The 17167-nt window shown below is 41.8% G+C and overlaps 1 protein-coding gene across 1 annotated transcript in view; it reads left to right on the top strand.

The window, feature by feature from the left end:
• Positions 1-17167, top strand: part of NCKAP1L (NCK associated protein 1 like) — a gene marked incomplete at its 5' end in the record, with an annotated part of 46013 nt that overhangs the window by 124 nt on the left and 28722 nt on the right. Inside the window, 11 exons of the mRNA XM_081250151.1 lie at positions 1059-1169; positions 2193-2285; positions 7664-7720; positions 8226-8368; positions 9429-9519; positions 9610-9747; positions 10561-10609; positions 10705-10861; positions 15819-15875; positions 16167-16263; positions 16888-16997. Coding sequence (XP_081106277.1) covers positions 1059-1169; positions 2193-2285; positions 7664-7720; positions 8226-8368; positions 9429-9519; positions 9610-9747; positions 10561-10609; positions 10705-10861; positions 15819-15875; positions 16167-16263; positions 16888-16997 — 1103 coding nt within the window. The remainder of the gene's footprint in view (positions 1-1058; positions 1170-2192; positions 2286-7663; positions 7721-8225; positions 8369-9428; positions 9520-9609; positions 9748-10560; positions 10610-10704; positions 10862-15818; positions 15876-16166; positions 16264-16887; positions 16998-17167) is intronic.

The raw sequence follows: 17167 nt of genomic DNA, 5'->3' as shown, positions 1-17167 counted from the left end.
GTACTGACTATTCCAGCAGTAGTAAGGCAGGGAACCCTGAGGCAGGTCCAGCCGTTAGGCTTGCTCCTCTTTCTCACTAGTTTAACTGGCCTTCAGTCACTCGGATTATGTAGGACAGCCAGTGCTGGGAGGCAGAAGTGGAGGCTTTTTTTCAGGGCTTCCGCCTTTCTTGGTATGAATCTCACCCCAACGAGGGTGTCTGCTTCCTGCTGGGGTTAGAGGTGGGATGGGAAATAACTGTGTTCCGGGTCTCCTGGATAAAAGTCTGGGTCTAGAATTCTGGGTCTTATTGTTTAGTGCTAGTCCCCCACACTCTGAAGACAGCCAAAGTTGGGTCTCTGGCAAAAACTTTTTCATGCAAGTACTTTCCCTAAAAGGAAAAAATAGATATGCTATTTGGATTCAAAAAAGAGTAGGTACCTTCTGAGGGACTTAGACTCTGAGACAGTTCTTGCTGTGGTTATATATATGTGTGTTTAGGGTAAGAACTTTGGAATTGGGAGAAGCTGGTGGCAAGAGGTGGGCTAGGGGCTGGGCCTAGTGAAGTTAAGAGATAAAGACGGGTGGGAGTGGGGAATTTCTGGAAGAGAAAATAGCGGACTTGGGGGAGGAGACTTTGGTGCATTTCATAATAAAACAAATCACTGGAGACATAGTTTCTCTGTCTCCATGCCCCCTATAAATGCCCTTTGGGATAGGATGCTTATATAGTGGACATAATTGTGACACTGATTCTCCCACAGCGTCTAACTCCTGAGCAGCTGCTTTTCTCACTCCTTCCGGCTTCAGCTGAGGGGTGAGGAGAGAGCTTCCTCTTTGTGCCGGGCGAGCAGATGTTAAACTTTACCCAGCAAGACGAAATGCTGAGTTTATTTAGCTCTTCTGATAGTTGGCTTAATGTCCTGGAACTTGTTCCTGACCTACTCTTATACTTTTATAATTAATTCCCAGATTCCCTTTCCCTAAGAGAGATTGTGTGAGAATGCATGATGCAGGAAGAGGTATGTTTCCAAGGAGCAGGAGAAAGGGTTGAAATATTGTGTTATTTATTTGTGCAGACTTGTTCAGACCCCAAATCCAAGCCCCCTTTCTTACTGGAAAAGTCCATGGAATCATCTCTCAAGTACATCAACAAGAAATTTCCCAACATAGATGTCCGAAACAGCACGGTGAGAATGCTGTCCCTCTTCTCTCCTTTCTCTGAAATAACTCTGTGCTTGGATGGTTCAAACTCTCTTTTGACTGCCTCTCTTTGAACTTGGCAGAGGATGGAGTAGCCTTCTTTTAGTTTTCCTAAGCTCAACCACAGGGCTTCAGGTTGTTGTAGTCTTAAGAATTCTGAGATAAGATGGGATTCTCCTAGGGTAAACTGGAGCAAAGCATTGCCCCTTTCTCCATTGTAAGATTCACAAGAACACTTTGTTCTTACCAAGAAAGACAGCTCTATCGATGAAGCAGTTGCATATATTTTATTGTTGTTCCTATTTCCCCTCAGTGTTTTCTCGGTTATTGCCTTAGAGTTATGTATCTAGTGTCATATGCCTTACTTCTCCCTTATTAAATGTTAGCCCTAGATTTCTTACCATCTTACCTATAGCATCTTCTCATTCAGCTTCTTTTGACTTTGATATGAATAATAAACCTCTTTAGCTGAAAGAGACCTTGAAATTTCCTCTCATTTCACACTCTATATCCAGTCAGGATTGCATGCAACCATCCTGCCTAGATAGAGAATAATCTCTGTTTAAAAACCTTCAGAGTTCGAAGACTTTCCAACTTCCTGTCAGTGTATTTTATTTTTATTTATTTATTTTTTTGCTGTGTTGGGTCTTCGTTTCTGTGCGAGGGCTTTCTCTAGTTGTGGCAAGCGGGGGCCACTCTTCATCGTGGTGCGCGGGCCTCTCACTATCGCGGCCTCTCCCATTGCGGAGCACAGGCTCCAGACGCACAGGCTCAGTAGTTGTGGCTCGCGGGCCTAGTTGCTCCGCGGCATGTGGGATCCTCCCAGACCAGGGCTCAAACCCATGTGCCCTGCATTAGCAGGCAGATTCTCAACCACTGCGCCACCAGGGAAGCCCCTGTCAGTGTATTTTAATCCTCTTTAAGAATGTTTAAGGTACAACCCCTGTTCTTCTTGGGTTACTTTGATCAATTGTCTTCTTAATTTGTGTTTTTTATTTTGTTTCTCTCAGCAACATTTAGGACCAGTACATCGGGAAAAATCTGAGATAATTAGATTCCTCACCAACTACTACCAGTCATTTGTGGACGTTATGGAATTTCGGGTGAGCTCTCTCTAGCCCAGGTCCCCAATGTTTGGATGTTCTTTTATGTTCCTTTTTCCTGTTTCTTGAAAAAATAAGATGTATTGATATTTGGAGGGATATCTAAGTTGTATTGTTAAATGAAAGTGAATGCAGAATAGTGTATGATACAATTTTATTTTTGTTTTAAAAGATACATAAACTTATATACACATAGTGTTATATATATATATATATATATATATATATATATATATATATGAAAGATTTGGAATATTTCACATTAAACTGTTAAAAATACCTGCCTTTGGGGGTGGATTATTATGATTGGCTTTAACTTATTGCACTATACATTTTTGTATTATTTGAGTTAAAATTTTAAGTATTCTTACCCAACAGTTTATTACAAATCTACTGAAAAATTTCAAGAATGGTACAATGAATATTGTTCTACTCTCCCCCTGGATGTCCTGATTTTTAGTATTTTGCCATGTTTGCTTACCTTTTTTTTTTTTCTTGAACCATTTGAGTTAGTTGCAGGCATCATGACATTTCCCTCCCTGAATACTTTAGCATACATCTGCTAAGAGCAAGAATATTTTCTTACCTAACCTTAATACAATTATCGTACTCAGGAAATGTAAAATTGCTACAATGTTATAGTTAATATATAACCCATATTCATATTCCTCTAGTTGTCTCAAGGATCACACATTGAATTTATGATGTCATGTCTCTTAGTTGTCATGTTGCTTTAGTCTTTAATCTAGAATAGTTCTCAGCCTTATTTTGTCTTTCATGACACTGACCTTTTTGAAGCATCCAGACTAGTTATTTTTCAGAATTTCCCTCAATTTGGATTTGTCTAATTGTTAACAGTGTTTGGTGGCATAATACATGGATGATAAATTGAGTTTTAAACAATGAGCATATACTATTTTTGTAAACATAAACTGTGAAAAATTATTTAGTACAATGTTTTTGAAGGGCAGATCGATATGGTGTTTCAAAAGTCTTAAAAATATATACTTTTAGGGCTTCCCTGGTGGCGCAGTGGTTGAGAGTCCGCCTGCCGATGCAGGGCACACAGGTTCGTGCCCCGGACCGGGAAGATCCCACATGCCGTGGAGCGGCTAGGCCCGTGAGCCATGGCCGCTGAGCCTGCGCGTCCGGAGCCTGTGCTTCGCAAATATATATATATATATATACTTTTTTTAAAAATGATACTTAGAGACTGAGTATTTATTTATTTAGAAGATTTTGGGGGTAGGAGTTTATTAATTTATTTATTTTTGCTGTGTTGGGTCTTCGTTTCTGTGCCAGGGCTTTTTCCAATTGTGGCAAGTGGGGGCCACTCTTCATCGCGGTGCGCGGGCCTCTCACTATCGCGGCCTCTCTTGTTGCGGAGCACAGGCTCCAGACGTGCAGGCTCAGTAGTTGTGGCTCACAGGCCCAGTTGGTCCACGGCATGTGGGATCCTCCCAGGCCAGGGCCCGAACCCGTGTCCCCTGCATTAGCAGACAGACTCTCAACTGCTGCGCCACCAGGGAAGCCCCTAAAAGTATATACTTTTAAATGTAACAATTCTAATTCTAGAAATTTGTCTTAAGGAAACAATCAGAAGTGCAAAGGTATATGTACAAGAATGTACTCTGTTGCATTATTTATGATAGTGACAACTTGATAATTGATATATTCAAAAAATAGAGGCTTAGTTAAAAGTTCAGAGTATATGTCTATAAATGAATATTATACAGCTGTTAAAGATAGCACATATTTATATTAATTGGCATGGAAAAATGCTCTTCACATGTTCTTTAGTATAAAAGCAAATTACAATGTAGCTTACGACAGGAGATGTCCCTAAAATGTATATTTACATAGATAAATATGCATAGAAATAAGGTTGGAACTTCCTTACATAGTGAGATTATGAGTGGCTTTAAAAATAAATTGAGGGCTTCCCTGGTGGCACAGTGGTTGAGAGTCCGCCTGCTGATGCAGGGGACACGGGTTCATGCCCCGGTCCGGGAAGATTCCACATGCCGCGGAGCGGCTGGGCCCGTGAGCCATGGCCGCTGAGCCTGCGCGTCTGGAGCCTGTGCTCCGTGACGGGAGAGGCCACAACAGTGAGAGGCCCGCGTACCGCATAAAATAAATAAATAAATAAATAAATAAATAAATAGAAATTATGTTTGTATTTTCTAATTTTTCTGCAACGAACACCTATTATTTATATATTCAAGAAATAACACAAATTTTAGTCATCTGAGCCATTTAAGTTTGTGATGGTATTATAGTATTTCTTCAGATGGTACAAGAGTATGGGACTCTGCTTTGGGTGTCCTGTGTTTTCTCTAGGGAGCTAATCCAGGCTGTTCATTAGATCATGGAATGAAGAGAGAAGTTGGGACACGGAAGACCGTAAGGTCTGAAGGAGGGTCAGGTCAGAGGTTAATTCACTTGGAATTGAGAGTAGTGATTAGGAAGAAGGTAGGCACTGGTGGAGGTAGTAGAAGAATGCTGGAAGCATATAGAAAGTCTATTACTAGAAAACTTGTCCAAAGGAGATTTAAGGATACCTCTGGTTGCTGCAGTGGTAAAGTTCTGAGCCCAAGGAACCTAGTATGCCTCATGCAGGGCAGGAAGGGAAACAGAGACAGGGAGATATTGTGCATTGTAAAGTAGGTAGGCTCTGAATCAGACAGACCTGGTTTTAAATCTCAGCTTTATCACTTACAAACTGTATGGCTTTAGACAAGAAACTCTTTGACTCCCAGTTTCTTTATCTATAAAAGGGGAAATGAGATTTACTACATGGGGTATTTGTGAGAATTAAATGAGATAACACATTGAAAACATCTAGTACAGTGTTTAGCATATAATAAAGTAATAGGCCAAGCAGATGTTAAATCCATTCCCTTCTGATTCTGTCTTTACAGTATAGTGACACTGGTTGTATGAGCGGCTGAAAGCAAACTTCAGTTATATCTTATATCCCTTGGGAACTGAGTTGCAGGAAGGAGTTGTAGACAGGCCCTCCCAGCAAAGGAGGCAGCATAGACCTAGACAGAGGTCTTGAGATCATGTAGTATATACAGAAGATCATGGCCTCCGGGTTCTAATTCTGATACTTTGCCTTACTAGTTTTGTGATCTTTGGGGAGTTTCTTCACTGCTCTTAGCCTCAGTTTCCCCATATGTTACTTTAGATACAGCCTTTTGGGGAAGGTAACTTGGAAACATTTTTCCCCATACATTTAATAAGTTTGCAAATGTATACACCTGTGTAACAACTGCCACAAAGTACAGAAAATTAGGGCTTCCCTGGTGGCGCAGTGGTTGAGAGTCTGCCTGCCAATGCAGGGGACACGGGTTCGTGCCCCGGTCCGGGAGGATCCCACATGCCGCGGAGCAGCTGGGCCCGTGAGCCATGGCCACTGAGCCTGCGCATCCGGAGCCTGTGCTCCGCAGCGGGAGAGACCACAACAGTGAGAGGCCCACGTATCGCAAAAAAAAAAAAAAAAAAGTACAGAAAATTACCAGCAACCCAAAGCTTCCCTGCACCTTTTTTTTCCTCAGTCCATCCCTACCTCCCTGACTCCTGGCCCCAGGCAACCACTGGTCTGCTTTCCAGATTAGGTTTTTCTTTTTCAGGGGTTCATATATATAATTAGAATCTATATAGCATCTTTTCTTTTGTGTCTGGCTTCCTTCACTCAGCATGTTTTTAAGATTTGTTTATGTTTCATGATTCATTTCCTATTTTTGCTGAGCACTATTTCACTGTATGGATACAATCTGTTTATCCACTTACCTGTTGATGGACTTTTGGGTTGTGTCCAGTTTTGGGCCATTATGCACAAGTTGCCATAAACATTTGAGTACAAATCATTTTTCATTTCACTTGGGTAAATAATCTAGAAGTTGAATTGCTAAATCATATGGTATGTATATGTTTAATTTTATAAGAAACTGCCAAACATTTTTTCCAAAGTCATGGTTCCATTTTCCCTTCCCGTCAGCAATATATTAGTGTTCCAGTTGCTCCACATTCTCATCAACACTTGCTTTTAGTCATTCTTTTTTTGTTGTCTTTTGGCCGTGCCAAACAGTTTTCAGAATCTTAGTTCCCTGAACAGGGATTGAACCTGGGCCACTGAAGTGATAGCGCCAAGTCCTAACCTCTGGACCACCAGGGAACTCCCGAATTTTAGTCATTCTGATGGGTGTGTAGTGATATCTTCTTGTGATTTTAATTTGCATTTCCCTGATGACTAATATTATTGGGCGTCTTTTCATGTGCTTGTTCATCATTTTTATATTTTTAATTGTAAAGAACCTGTTCAAATCTTTTGGCAACGTATTTTAAAAATAAAAATATATATACCCTTTGATCTAGCCGTTCCACTTTTGTAGAAATGAAAGTACCAATGTGCAGTGGATAGGGCCAGGAATTGGAACAAAGCAAACACTCATCAGTGGGAAAAAGGCTGAATGAATTGGCCATACCATGGGCTAATATGCAGCCCTTAATAAGAAGTACATTAGTGCTCTACCAGATGACTTGAGGAATTTTAGCAGGTAAGGTTGAATAAGAAAAGTAAAATGATAAGAACAGTGTAATATTATCTCAAAATTTTAACACAAATGATTTTCAAAAAGACCCCTCTCTCTCTTTTTCTCCCTATCTAATAGGATTATATAAATAGGATGAAAATTAAGAAAGGACATACCAGGTTGTTAAACTGGTTTACCTGAGGGTTGGGCAGGATGGAGGGTGGGTGCTGATGTTGCGGGGAGGGACGTGTCCACAGTAAAACTGCATATTTATTTAGGTAAAATTATGTATGAAAAGAAAAAGAATCCCTCTCACACTGAAATGAGGTTAAATGAAGTTTATGCAACTTACCTAGTAAATACTTAGTACATAGTAGGTGATCAGTAAACAGAAACATGTAGAAAGTTGGGTAGTTTTCCCATTTGTTAATGATTAACTTCTGAGAATAAGAGACAGAATCGAAGAACAGACTGATTTTGGGATTCATCAATAAAAATGTGTCTGATTTTTGGTATTTTAGGAACAGCCTATCAGATGGTCTGCATCTTGTAACCTTTTTCTGTGGAGGAAGGGGGCACTGGGATGATAATATCAGGGAAAGTGTGCATAATGTAGTAGTGACTTGTGCCTGTGGAGACATGGGCATCCAGTAGGGTAGCCTGATAGGGGCCCATGGACAGCTTACGGAGGAGGAACTCCCTCTACTCAGCAACCCTCTCTTGTGTTATTCAGTGGCTTTCTAGGACCTCCAAGGGAGAGAACCTTCCCCTCAAATTCTGGTAGTACATGTCATCTTCTCTTTATTCTTTATTCATTCTCACCTCTGATTCTACCCCCAGGATCATGTATATGAACTTCTCAACACGATTGATGCCTGCCAGTGCCATTTTGATATTGTAAGATTCTTGGCAATTCTCTTCTATCCTAGAGCCACGGAAATTGTCTCTGTTGGGACAGTGTGGGGTGAGATGGGACTGGAGGAATGGCTCTTCCCCCAGGACTATAATATAATATATATAATATAATGTATACTGTATAATGAATGAATGGCTATTAATTCCAGGGCTATAATTCTTTTGTAAAAATGTTGAAGTTAAAGTGTATTTACATGTTAAGCAGATCAGCAATGTGATTTATTTAATCCAGAATTCACATAAAAATCTTCTTATTCTACCTCCTCCAACCTCTAAATGTCACCTTATTTCCTGGCCTCCTTATATCTTGAGCTCACTTTTAGCTCCTGAATTTTGTTAAAATTTTCTCCTTCTGAATTTGCAGTCTTGTCAGTTTCTCCTTCTAAATAGGTCTTTCCAGAGTCTGTTTATCGCTGTCTGGAATGGTTGGGGAAATAGTGGTTAATAGGCCTTGCTGTTCTTGGGTTCCTATGTATTTTCCTTGTAGAATCTCAACTTTGACTTCACTCGGAGTTACCTGGACTTGATAGTGACCTATACCTCAGTTATTTTACTTCTGTCACGGATTGAGGATCGACGGGTGCTCATTGGCGTGTACAACTGTGCCCATGAGATGCTGCATGGACATAGGTGAGTTGAGATATACAAAATGAAGAATCTCATACATGGCGCTATGCGGTAAAGGTGGATACAAGAGAAATAGATGGCATGCTTTCTCATGTGAGAATCTATAATCTATATGATAACCCAGGCAAAATAAAACAATTCCACTGTCTCTAATGAGTTTTTAATCCTGGGCTGGCTGCCACTCTGTTTTTTTTTGTTGTTGTTGTTTTGTTTTTTGCGGTACGCAGGCCTCTCAGTGTTGTGGCTTCTCCTGTTGTGGAGCACAGGCTCCGGACGTGCAGGCTCAGCGGTCATGGCTCACGGGCCTAGCCGCTCCGCGGCATGTGGGATCCTCCCGGACCGGGGCATGAACCCGTGTCCCCTGCATCAGCAGGCGGACTCTCAACCACTGCGCCACCAGGGAAGCCCATGCCACTCTGCTTTTGAGGTTATTGCAAAAGGCAAAGAAAATTCTTTTTAATATTGGTAGGAATAATATTAGTAAAGTTAAAGCCATTAGAGGTAAGTAATGTATGAAAATACATTTGGAGCCAAATATAAATGGATTTTGGATTATCTGCAATTCTTTGCCTTTCCATTAGTGCAAATAAAAGTATTTAAGGGCTGAAAAAAATAAAGACCAGAGGGATCAGAGTGGGCTGTGGAACATTGTTCTATGTATGATGTGTATTCCCATGTGCCTACATGAATAGCTAGGCACATGACTTACCATTCGCTTTGAATGTATATATATTCTTTTGGGTTGTATACAGATTTGGGTCCAGCCATATTACTTGATTTTATGACTAATAAATATGAATTTATAGAATACCTATCATGTGTCCAACCTTATTTCAGGTGCTTATAAGGAAGAAACTTTCATGGACCAGCCCCAAGTAATGTGATTCTGTCTTAGTTATACCTGGGCCTGGAGTGAGTTATCTGTATATGTAATTCACAGTTTAGTATCTTTGGAGGTGGTGGAGAATACCAGACTATGTACACATCGTTATCCTATATGCAAACATGAGAGTTTACGTCATGTTTAAGGGAGGGCTGTAACTCCTTTTTCCTATGCTTCCAGTGACCCCAGTTTTGCCCGTCTGGGTCAGATGGTCTTGGAGTATGACCACCCTCTGAAGAAGCTGACAGAGGAGTTTGGGCCTCACACAAAGGCAAGTTTCTTGAGAGAGTGGAGAATTCCTCAGGCAGAAGTATGTTGTCCCGATCATTGACATTGAAGATTCATTTGTTTTTCTCCACAGGCTGTGAGTGGAGCCCTGCTTTCTTTGCACTTTCTGTTTGTCCGAAGGAACCAGGGGGCTGAGCAGTGGCGTAGTGCCCAGCTTCTAAGTCTCATCAGCACCCCTGCAGCCATGATTAACCCTGCTAATTCAGACACAGTGAGTTCCCTTTTCCTCTTGTCAGTGGAAGCATTCTCTTTCCAAGGCCATCTCTTTAGAGGGTGCTTCTTTTCAGGAAATATCAGCCCTAAGAGTGCTTTAGCCCTCTTCTAGGATATACCTCTGAGTTGATCGCCTCTTGTGGCTAAAAAAAATCATAGTTGGGTTGGAGCTTTTCTTTGGACCAGGATTAGTGTGTGCCTGCCCACAGAAGGAATTTAATAAATGTTCATAGAATGAATGAATGGATGAAACTGAGTCATTAGGCGCCTATTCAGCCCAGCAGGAACTTGAGCATAGATGTCAATTAATTAACAAATGTTTTTATTCAACCACTATCAGCCCAAGGTCCTTGCTTCAAAGAATTTATAATCTAGTAGGAAGATATGCCATGTATTCATAAAAATACAACTGACGGTACAAGAGTATGAGAAGCACCAAACAAGTGATGTATACTTTACATGGTAAAAGAATCCAAGGGAGAGGGAAATCATGAGTTTTTGAGTATTACTCTCCTGAATTGTTGAAGAGAAGTTATGTCAAACCATTTGTTTGTCCTCACTTCCAGTCCAAGTTCCTTTTTCTTTTCTCAACTATATTCTTTTTTCCTCACTCCACTTCTAGTGCCTCACCTCCATTATTGGCAGGTTTCCCAGATATTGGCCTATCAAAGTGCCCTTATCCAGTCTGGTAAAATAAAAGTTGGTTTTGATACTCAAATTCTAGCTTAACTGCCCTTGTCTTGACTGCCTTAGTCTTTAGCGTAGACCAAGTTAAATAACTGCTAGACCATCTCTGCCTCTCTTCTCATAGATGGCCTGTGAGTACCTGTCTGTGGAAGTGATGGAGCGCTGGATTGTCAGTAAGTTTTGTGGGATGAGGTGGGAACATACATAGCATGTTATATGGAGATCAGATTCTAAAAGTCTTCCTCTGCACTGTTTTACCCACCCACAGTTGGGTTTCTTCTTTGTCACGGGTGCCTCAACTCCAATAGCCAGTGCCAGAAGCTGTGGAAGCTGTGTCTGCAGGGTTCCCTGTACATCACCCTCATACGGGAAGATGTGCTACAAGTGCACAAGGTCACCGAGGATCTGTTTAGCGGTTTGAAAGGGTGAGATATGAGGTCCCAGCTAATCTTCTTTAGGGATTTTTAGCCCCTCCTGACATCCTTTTCTAGTCTCCATAAGTGTCCCAAGTACAGGTGTTAAGGAATAATTCTAATTATTGAAGAAATGTTTATTGAATACATTCTATTTACTAGGTGCTTCACTTGATACATTAGTTAATAAGATAGCATAGAGGTTAAGATAATGGATTCTGAAACCAGATTACCTGTGTTTGAATTCCAGCTCTACCACTTACTGGCTATGTGATCTTGAGCAAGTTACTTAGCTTCTCTATGCCTTGCCTCGATTTGTCTATAAATAATAATAGTACTTCTCTATGACCTACCTCATAGGGTTGTTATGAGGAATGAAAGAGTAGCTATTTATAAAGCATGTAGAAAAGTGCCTGGTACTTTGTAAGTGCAGTATATGTGCTTATTAAATAAAAAAAGACAGAATCTCTGCTCTCAAAGGGCTTGCAAATTAGTGAAAAACAGATAAACTGTTGTGATATAATAAGGGATTATGATGTATAAACCTAAAGTGCTTTAGAAGGATACTTAAGCTGGCCCTGGAGGATCCAGGAAAACCTGGAGACAGATAGACCTGAAGAATTAAACAGGGAAAGTGTGTGTGTGTGTGTGTGTGTGTGTGTGCGCGCGCGCGCGCGCTGGAGTGGTGGGGGTGGGGATGGAAAGGCAGGGAAGTTGCTTAAGGCAGAGAAAGATACTTTAGGCAGAGAAACTATCAAGATTTCGAGGCAAAAGGGAGCATGGCAAGTTCTAAGAAATTCATATAGCCCAGGTTACAAAAATGAAGATGTTGTCAAGAGACAGATTTGGAGAGGTAAGTTGGGGCCTTGGATGTCCTGTCATGGGGTTTGAGCCTGTTCTAAAAGGCCTAGGGAGGGACTTCCCTGGTGGCGCAGCGGTTAAGAATCTGCCTGCCAGTGCAGGGAACAGGGTTTGATCCCTGGTCTGGGAAGATCCCACATGCCGCGGAGCAACTACTGAACCTATGCTCTAGAGCCCGTGTGCCACAACTACGGAGCCCGTGCGCCACAACTACTGAGCCCGCGTGCCTGGAACCTGTGCTCCACAACAAGAGAAGCCACCACAATGAGAAGCCCACGCACCGCAACGAAGAGTAGCCCCCGCTCGCCGCAACTAGAGAAAAGCCTGCACGCAGCAACGAAGACCCAACGCAGCCAAAAATAAATAAATAAGTTTATTTTTAAAAAAAGGGATAGGGAGCCACTGAGTGATTTTTCTTTTTTAAAAAAAAAATAAATTTATTTATTTGTTTATTGACTGCGTTGGGTCTTCGTTGCTGCGTGCAGGCTTTTCTCTAGTTGCGGCGAGCGGGGGCTACTCTTCGTTGCGGTGCGTGGGCTTCTCACTGCAGTGGCTTCTCTTGTTGCGGAGCACAGGCTCTAGGCGCAAGGGCTACAGTAGTTGTGGTGTGCGGGCTCAGTAGTTGTGGCTCGCAGGCTCTAGAGTGCAGGCTCAGTTGTTGTGGTGCTCGGGCTTAGGTGCTCCGCGGTATGTGGGATCTTCCTGGACCAGGTCTCGAATCCGTGTCCCCTGCATTGGCAGGCGGATTCTTAACCACTGTGCCACCAGGGAGGTCCCCACTGAGTGATTTTTAAACAGGGGAGTGACATAATCATATTTGCATTTTAGAAAAAGTCACTCTGGCTGCAGGGAAGAAAAGAAGTTAGGTGGAAAAAAAACTAGAAGCAGGATTAATTAAGTAAATTAGGAGGAATTGAGGATGAAGTCAAGGTTTCTGGATTGGATACTTGGTATTCCTTAAGATAAAGAACATATGATAAAAGCTGGTTTGTGGGGGAAAGGTTGTGAATTCAGTTTTAAGCAGTTTGAATTTGAAGTATTTGTAGCACAGTGAAGTTAGATGTAGACCTCTTACCTTGTGATTGTGGAACTTAGGAGCGAGATCTGGATTCAGATAAAGATTGGCAAAATGATAATCAAAGCCATGGGAGTAGGTGAGATTACTCACGGAGAATGTGTGGAGTGGGAAGAGACTGGGGTAGAACCTCTGAGAACGTTGAAATTTAAGGGCCAGCAGAGGCAGAGAAATCAGTGAGAGGTGCTGAGAAGAAGAATAACAGAGGCAAGGGAAGAAGACATGCTAAGAAGAAAGGACCAGTTATCTATAAATATGTTAGACGATGTTGGGAGGTCAAATAAAATGAGGACAGGAAAATGTTCATTGAATTTGGCTGTAAAGATGGTCTTAGTCCCCTTCTTGTGGATAACGTCAGTTGAGTGCTGAGGTCAAAACCTGGATTGCAGTGGGTTTAGGACCAAATGGGAGATAAGGAATTTAGTAAGTAACTCTTTCATGAAGTTTGACCTTGAAGGGAAGAATAGAGACAGAGCTATAATGAGAAGGAGGTGTGGGATTAAGGAAGGGGTCAAATACCTTTATTATCTTTGTAGTTGCAAAACTAACACCAGAAATGTGAAAAATACAAAGAGGAAGTTGACTACAGTCTCACTTCCCAGAATAGTTTGGTGCATGTCCTCCAGATGCTTGTGTATATATATGAACATGTAAAGGTGTGCATATATTTTCAACCTTATATAAGCAATTGATAAAAAGCAATGGATCCACATTCTACATTATATTCTTTTTTTTTTTGACTGCGTTGGGCCTTTGTTTGCACGCGGGCTTTCTCTAGTTGCTGCGAGTGGGGAATACTCCTTGTTGCGGTGCCCGTGCTTCTCACTGCGGTGGTTTCTCGTTGCAGAGCATAGGCTCTAGGCGCGTGGGCTCAGTAGTTGTGGCTCACGGGCTCTAGAATATAGGCTCAGTAGTTGTGGCACACGGGCTTAATTGCTCCACGGCATGTGGGATTTTCCCGGACCAGGGCTCGAACCTGTGTCCCCTGCATTGGTAGACGGATTCCTAACCACTGTGCTACCAGGGAAGCCCCTCTACATTATATTCTGAAGTTGTTTTTTTTTTTTTACTTACTGTATTTTGGATATCTTTGCGTATCAGTCTATAGAGACTTATTCTTTTTAACAGTCAAACAGTATTTCATTATGTGGTTGTAACATAATTTATTTACCCAATCCAATCCACTATTGATGGACATTTGAAGTGTTCCCTCTCTCCCTCCTTTTTTTTTTTTTTAAAAAAAACCTTTACAAACAATGTTGAAATGAACATCCTTAGACATATATCTTTGTGAACATTTCTATAGGGTAAATTCTTACAAGTGGAATTGCTGGGGTAAAGGATATGCATATTTCAAATTTTAATAGCTCTTCCCAAATTGTCCTCCAAACAGATGTATTATCTACCATCTATGAGAATACTTATTCCTCATACTCTCAACAACTGAGTGTTGTTAAAAATTCATTGCCAGATTTAAGAGAGAGTAAATCTAAGATTAATAATTAGAAGTTACAGGAGGTAAATAGATACAGATATATAGAAAAACTTTCTAACGATTACCGCTTCTGGGGAATGGAAGGGATATTTGAAGCGTGTGTTGTTCCCCATCACTAAGAACAACACTAACATGTAAGATTTATAGTTTAGGGAGTTCTTTGACATAAATGATCTAGTTTGATCTTCATGTTACTTATACTCAGGTATATGTTTAATATATTCTTTTTTTTTTTTTTTTGGCTGCACCACATGGCATGCGGGATCTTAGTTCCCTGACCAGGGATCAAACCCGTGCCCCCCTGCAGTGGAAGTGCCGAGTCCTAACCACTGGACTGCCAGGGAAGTCCCAATATCTTCTTTTATAAATGAGAAAATAGAGGCTCAGTTTCAGTGTCACTCAGTTAATAAGAGATGGAATTAGGAAATCACTCCAGATTTTTGGACTCTTAATCCTCTCACTTTCCATCATACCACGTAGAGGATGAAATAATTACCCACCAGGAATGCTGTGGAGTTGAATCCTGATTTGATTAAGATACTTTCCAACTCTAAATTTCTTTGATTCTGTGCTAAGCTCAATAAGGGGTGGTTTGGAGAAGAGAAACGAAAGGTTATAAATTCGACTAATGTGGTGGCAACAGATGCAGGACAAGAGAAGACAGATATAAGGGACATAGGGAGCATAGAGCCTAAAGCAGTGTGGGACTTTTGAGCATGGGTCACTAGTTGAAAAAAAGAAATATGGTCAGGAGAGTCAAATGTTACGGAGAAACAAAGAACAATGAAAAGGCCATCTAATTTGGTGATTCAAAAGTTGATGGTGACCTTAGAGAGAGCAGTTTGTTTAGTGTCTAAGGTCATATGGGCTTCAAGGGTCAGTGAAAGGTGAGGTGAAAAAGACTAAAGGTATCTCTCTGGAGGAGTTTGGTGGTGTGGGAGAATGAGCAAAGTTCAGTAGATTGTCAGGGTCAAGCAGGGTCCTTTTAGAATAAGGGAGGCTTATTGGGAGAAGAGAATAAACCAGTGGAGAGAGAGAAAGATTGAAGTGACAAAAGGGTAACTGGTAAGGTTAAATTCTAAGAGGAGGTGGGTGGGAATGGGACCCAGGGGAGAGCTGGAGTAACTACTTTTACTTGAGAGCAGGGCCTGTGTCATATTTATGCACTGCTTCTTTGTATTTCCCTCAAACCTGGAAGAGTACTTCGGCTTGAAGGTGTCAAGGCAGGAGCACAGGACAAGAAATCTAGTCCCAGCTTTGCCATTAAAACCCTATGTGACCTTGAGAAAGTCAGTTTTCTTCTGCAGATATTATTTTCTTTATCTGCAAAATAATGATGAGAACTAGATAATCTCTAAGCTCTATGAGTCTCTTGTTAATAGGTCAGGGTAAAAAGTTAGGTTTGGAAAGATCCTGATGGTGAAGGCTGCCCATGCTCCCTGCAGGCTGTAATTTGGAATCTCTGAGGACTGGGAAGGTGGGACGAGGCCTTTAGCTGGTGGTATGGCCAACCCTTCTGTGTGTATGTCAATCCTCAGGTATGGCAAGCGAGTGGCAGACATAAAGGAAAGCAAGGAACATGCAATTGCAAACAGGTAAAGGCGGGGAATGAGCTCTTCCAGAGGGGATGGAATAGGAATCTCTCCTGAGATTGTTCTCTCCTCTCCTTGTTCTCACCCAAGTTTCTGTACAGCCTTATTGTCTCAACCCAAGAACTTGCGGCTGCCCCACAGATTCTTGTGTTTCCTTACCAGGTCTAACTGTGGCACTGAACCTTCCTCCTAGCTGACACCCCTTCCTAAATGCAGCTGTCTTCTGCACTGCCTTTGGAAGATTTTTAAGGGTGGATGAGGCAATATTCTCTAGTTTCCACTTTCTTTCCTCAGTGGCCAGTTTCACTCTCAAAGGCGTCAATTTCTGCGGATGGCTGTGAAGGAGCTGGAGACTGTGTTAACCGATGAACCAGGACTACTGGGTCCCAAGGCAAGAGAAAGAAACGTTGGGAGGGGGACGATGTTCAATGATAAAAGACTCCTATGTGGGCGATGACTTGGCATTCATGAGTTTTTGTATTTCTGAGTTTTTTGTTCTGTTTGTGTATGTATATGCTGATTCCCTTGAATCTTCTTAGAGTACCCTAAAACTTCTTGTATCTCTTTTTTGGGCACTATCATAGTATATCATATATTATAGCTATTTGTGTACTTATCCTCTATTTGACTGTGAACTAATTGAAGACAGATAGTTTTTTGTGAGTCTCTGTGTTTAATATTGGATACCACTGTTGGTATGGTTACACAGTTGTATCCATATGCGTATTTTCATGATAGTTTTCTCTGTGCTTTGAAATCCATTTTTTTTTTTTCGGTACGTGGGCCTCTCACTGTTGTGGCCTCTCCCGTTGCGGAGCACAGGCTCCGGATGCGCAGGCCAGCGGCCATGGCTCACGGGCCCAGCTGCTCCGCGGCATGGGGGATCCTCCCAGACCGGGGCACGAACCCGCATCCCCTGCACTGGCAGGCGGACTCTCAACCACTGCGCCACCAGGGAAGCCCTGAAATCCATTTTTAAAGTTGAAAATTCTCATAGTCCCTGTCCCCTTCTTAGGCCCTTTTTGCTTTCATGGCCCTGTCCTTCATTCGTGATGAGGTCACTTGGCTGGTTCGCCACACAGAAAATGTCACCAAGACGAAGACACCTGAGGACTACGCTGACTCGTTAGTACTTGACATGGTTAAGAATCTTGACCTTAGATGGACTGGGAAAATGGACGGGGGGGACATCAAATGACTTCGGGAGGTCTCAGTTTCTGCCCTGTTGTCGCTGTCTTTGTTTTGGGTCAGGTTTTCAGTCTCATACAGCTCTCTGTTCTCATCCTTGACTTTGT

This window comes from Mesoplodon bidens (assembly GCF_964165515.1).
Source record: "Mesoplodon bidens genome assembly, chromosome: 11".
NCBI lineage: Eukaryota > Metazoa > Chordata > Mammalia > Artiodactyla > Ziphiidae > Mesoplodon > Mesoplodon bidens.
The sequence above is the reverse complement of the archived record's forward strand: the minus strand, read 5'-3'. Positions and strand labels throughout refer to the sequence as shown.